The sequence below is a fragment of the Echinops telfairi genome, unplaced genomic scaffold, assembly GCF_000313985.2.
Source record: "Echinops telfairi isolate 266 unplaced genomic scaffold, ASM31398v2 ScPeMD7_7427;HRSCAF=8465, whole genome shotgun sequence".
In the NCBI taxonomy this organism is placed as follows: Eukaryota; Metazoa; Chordata; class Mammalia; order Afrosoricida; family Tenrecidae; genus Echinops; species Echinops telfairi.
In genome coordinates, this window is record NW_022111327.1 from 14,264,898 (window position 1) to 14,269,615 (window position 4,718).

At 42.0% G+C, this 4,718-nt stretch overlaps 1 protein-coding gene across 1 annotated transcript in view; it reads right to left on the bottom strand.

The window, feature by feature from the left end:
• Positions 1-2,008: 2,008 nt before the first annotated feature.
• The window catches only part of LOC123522641 (cancer/testis antigen family 47 member A11), a 6,295-nt gene continuing 3,585 nt past the window's right edge, over positions 2,009-4,718 (bottom strand). The window contains exons 3-4 of the mRNA XM_045298556.1: positions 3,377-3,530; positions 2,009-2,134 (exon numbers count right to left, since the gene is read on the bottom strand). Of these exons, the coding sequence (XP_045154491.1) occupies positions 2,122-2,134; positions 3,377-3,530 (167 nt within the window). The 3' untranslated portion in view covers positions 2,009-2,121. The remainder of the gene's footprint in view (positions 2,135-3,376; positions 3,531-4,718) is intronic.

Here is a 4,718-nt window from a genome sequence, read left to right on the forward strand (position 1 = left end):
AAGTCCCTGAAACCTGATGCCAGGCAGTCAGTTCTGACCCATCGTGACCTCTAAGTGGACAGACAAGAGCTGCCCCATAGGGGTTTCGAGGTTGAGATCTTCATGGAAGTAAACTGCCACACCTTTCTCCCTCAGAGGGACTAGTGAGTTCTAACTCTTGGCTTTTCAGTGAGCAGCCTGTCACTTACCCGCAATGTCAACGGGCTTTTTGAGGGCCCTGCATGTTGGGCTGCTAACCTCAAAGTGAGCCCTATGAGCCTACCAGGCACTCCACGGGAGTCTGGCGAGGCTTTCTTCCTCCTGTAAGGTTTGCAGTCCGGGAGACCCACAGCGGCAGTTCTACTCTGTTTTATAGGGGTGCTTCCAGTCGTAGCAGTGTTTGGTTTTTTTTAGAAAAGTATTTGTTAAAACGCAAGTTGCTGGACCGCACTCCCAGGATGGAGTCTGGAAATGTGCATGTCTAACCAGTTCACAGGCAATGCTGATTGTTTTGAGGACCATGCCTTGAGGACCCCTACTTGAGCCAAGGAGCCCTACTGGGACTGTTCGGAAGCACTGCACTGCTGGCCTCCTGATCGGCAGTCCAAACCCACCGGCTGTCCACCGGAGAAGAGGAGGCTCTCTGCTCCTGTCAGGTTTGCACAGTCTCAGAAACCCAATCCAGGGTCCATGAACTGACTCGATGGCAGCCAGTTACTCCGAGTCAGTCTTGGCCCAGCCTCAACAGCACCATCTGTCTTAGAGGAAAGCTGGGTCACCTATGAATTTAACATGTCCTTCAAACCATGCTATAGGCAGCACTGTATCATGGGCATAGAGCTCAAACCGCATGTACGATTTGAAAATTTCTAGTAGCCACATTTAACTGGTGGCATTATACTATATGTTACCTAATAGCTTATCATCTCAGCATGTAATCAGTATAAAAATTACTAGTGATATTCTTAATATTTTTTGTTATACTTACAGCACATCTCAAGTGGAAGGGGTTACATTTCAAGTTCAGGGACAGCTTAACCCACTCTCTTTACAAAGACTGCTTTAATCTTGACATTTTAATTTACTCAGGCTGCACCCTTTCGGTGAAGGTAACCTGGGGGTCCCGGCTATCTAGTGCTGCTCAAATAGAAATTCCACAGTGGACGGCTTTCACAGACACATTTCCCCTCTCCAACTGTAGGAGCTACAAGTCCAATTGACTGCTGACTGGAGAGGACGTTCTGTTAGCTCTGAAGGAAGATTCTTGTCTCTTCAGCTTGTGCTTCTTGGTGCCGTGGGTCTCTGCCAGCCCTGGGTATCTTATGCCATTTGTCTCTTCTGCTTCCTTGATGAATCTTTTCAAACCTCAAAAGAAATTGGCTAAAGATTCCCACCCCACTAATCCTGCTTCATTAACGTACCCAAAGTAATCTATTCCCAAGTGGAATTATAACCATTCAACGCAAGACGCACTGCCATGGGGTGGATGTCCACTCACAGTGAACCTACAGGTCTGGGTAGAACTGCCCCTGTGGATTTCTGAGACTGTAACCCTTTATGGAAATAAAAACCCAGTCTTCCTCCCTGAGGAATGGCTGAGAGTTTAGTGCTGCTGACTTTTCAGATCACAGACCGACACATAAGAACTGAGTTTCTGAGGCTGTAAGTCTTTAAGGGGGCAGGAAACATCAACTTTTGCCCTAGAACACCTGGTGGGTTTAAACTGCTGACCTTGAGGTTACCAGCCCAATGTGCCACAAGAGCTCCCAGGACAGACACAGAGGTTAGTCTTTACAACGTATTTGGGGGGCATAATTCAACCCACAACAGTGGGCCACAGCTAAAAGACAGATTGGAGTCATGATTATTTGTCTAAAGTTTATAAAACCAAATGAACACCTCATATTTCAGTTTATTCATTTTAAACGTTTTTATTTTTAACTTGACTAAACAGTATCAAATGTTTTTTTTCAAATACAATTTTTAAACATAAGAAAAGTTGGATATCATTGATATCACTTTTGGGGTGATGAACTTGGAATAAAATCAGCGTTGATAAAATTCCTTTGGGCTACAGCAAAATGAAGAAAGCTTTAACACAGTGCAGAAGAACTTCATGCTTCTTTTCTCATCCTTTAGTTTCTATTTCTCCCCTCTGCAGGAAGAAATGAAAGTAAACAATTGTACACCATTAACGAGCACCTAGGATTTTCTGGGTCTAAGGAAGCAGCCCCGGTACGTCTGCTGCATCTGCGCGCTCCTTCTCAACCGAGAATTAAAAGAGCGCCTTTTCCTCTTGTAACCTGCACCCCTTGGCATCGGGCTGCTTGTGCACCTGATGGCTTTGAGCATTTGATCATTGCCCAACACCGTAAATACTCATTGTTTATTGGTTAAGAGACCTTTGTGGGTTACATCTAGACTACTTAGAAATCTGTGATAGTTATACGCTTCGTTCTTTTTTACCTTCCAGGACCTTTGGTCTCCACAACTATTTAGATGGGCAGGAGGCCATTCGTATGAATCAGACAGCTGTGCAAATGCAAAAGATGGAGAAAGAGAAATGTTGATCATCAAAATATCCTCATAAGGCAGATGTCCCTTCAGATTTAATGACCGACTCAGTGATAAATAGACTAAATCACTTTCCATTTGACTACTATATGAAATATGGAAAGATTGAAAAGTTCTTTCAATAAAGTAATAGTTAAATTTGGTCTTACTTGTAAATTTTCACTTTTTTTTTCTATGTATCAGTCACTTTCTAAAAGGCATTGTCTCCACATTGGTTCCAAGACTGAATTTATGTGGCCAAGTGATGAAGACCCCTCAAGAGTTGAGAATAAGAATGGTCCCCAGTACTAAGTCTGAAAAATTTACCACCAGTTAACGAATCTCATACATGTGTGACAAAGGATCTTAAGAACCATGAGTAGCCATGAAGCCTATCTCAGAACAGACTACGTGTCTTATCATTAAGTACATGAGTACTTCATTAACATTCCAAGTACGCTGAACTAAAATTAAAATGTCCCTTACACAAAGTTTTTCTTATTTCATTTACTGGGAGAATTTACAAGTAAAATTAAAGTTCTCATTTGCCAATAATAGCAGCAGATTGGGTGATACTCAAGACTATCTGGATTTAAAGTTACCATAAACCAAAAAAAAAACCCCAAAAACAAAAACCCAGAAGCGCACACACACACAAACAAATTCACTGCCATTGAGTCAATTCTGACTCAGTGACTCTATAGGACAGAGTAGAAGGTAGCCCTGTCAGCCTCTAAGACTGTAAATCTTTATGGAGCTGAAAGCCTATCTTTCTCCTTCGTGTGGTCAGTGTTATTCCAACTGCTCATAACGCGCTAGAATACCAGGGCTCCTTCACACATACCTGACATTTCTGGGGCTTCCCTCTTCTGGGTCCAGATCGGTTTCAGGCTCCTGCTCTTTATTTTCTCTCTCCTTGTCTCCTGCTTTTTTCTCTTCCTCATCTTCTGCTTTCTGGGTCTCTTCATCAGAGTTGTCAGGCTGATATTGAGTCATTTCTTGAGTAAGGAATAATACAGATTTAGTGACAGATATGCATGGAGAAAACATTGCAACTCACAACCCATAGTGACATCAAGCTCTCTACCCTCCCAAGACAGAAACACATCCCTACTGAGAGACAGCACCTCCACAACCCTCACATTTCTGTTGCTTGATAATTTTCACAGTGGCATGATTGTCCTTTTTCCAGAAAATGCCACAACTCTTGTTTTTAAGTATATGTGGCTCTTTGGAGAAGAAAGGATTGAATCCTTGGGATCTTTCTATGTCCTGTAGGTTTTTTAACCCTTTCTTGGTAAAATAGCCATTTTCTTCAAAGAACAATTTTATGGTGACGCTCACAATGCCTAAATCCCCTGAATATTTACGATTCTCCAAGAACTATTTTATCAGTTCATCATTTCTTGGGTTCAAATTTCCTAGAATCTTTATCTTTTCAAAAGCCATCCCACTTACCAAAATGTAATAGCCAACAACTATAAATGTAATGCAATCTTGATTTAGATCCAGTATCATTCTTTAAAGAAATGAAAAAATAATCACCAACTCTATTTGGAAAGGGAAGAGGCCCAAGATAAATAAAACATGACTAAAACAAACAAACAAAATTAGAAGCCTTTCACTTCCTGACCTTAAAGGAATGGTAGTCAAAACAGACTGGTACTGATACCAGAGAAACATAGACCAATGGAAAAGGAAAGAGAACAAAGAAATAAATCTGTCCACCTGCAGACAACGGACTTTTGACAAAGGGTTGAAACATACTAAATGGAGAAGACAGAGTCTGCTCAACAAATGGTGATAGAAAAATGGAATTTCCACTTGCAGAAAAATGAAACAGGATCCACTTCAATCCATATACAAAAATGAACTCAGGATGGATTAAAGATTTAAAGGTAAACCTAGAGCTATAAAGATTATCAATGAAAATATAGTGGCGTGCTTGGCTATCAAAAGATACAGCATTTGTGGTTTTAAAGCCTTGAAGGTAAACAAGCAACCAAGTAGCTCAGAAGCAACAAAGCCCACATGGACAAAGTACACCAGCCTGTGCGATCACGAGAAGGCGAAAGGATCAGTTATCAGAGCAATGAGCAATGAGGCGGGGGTGGGGTGGGGGTGCGGAATGGAGACCCAAAGCCCACTGGTAGGCCACTGGACATCCCCTCCCCTTACAGAAGGGT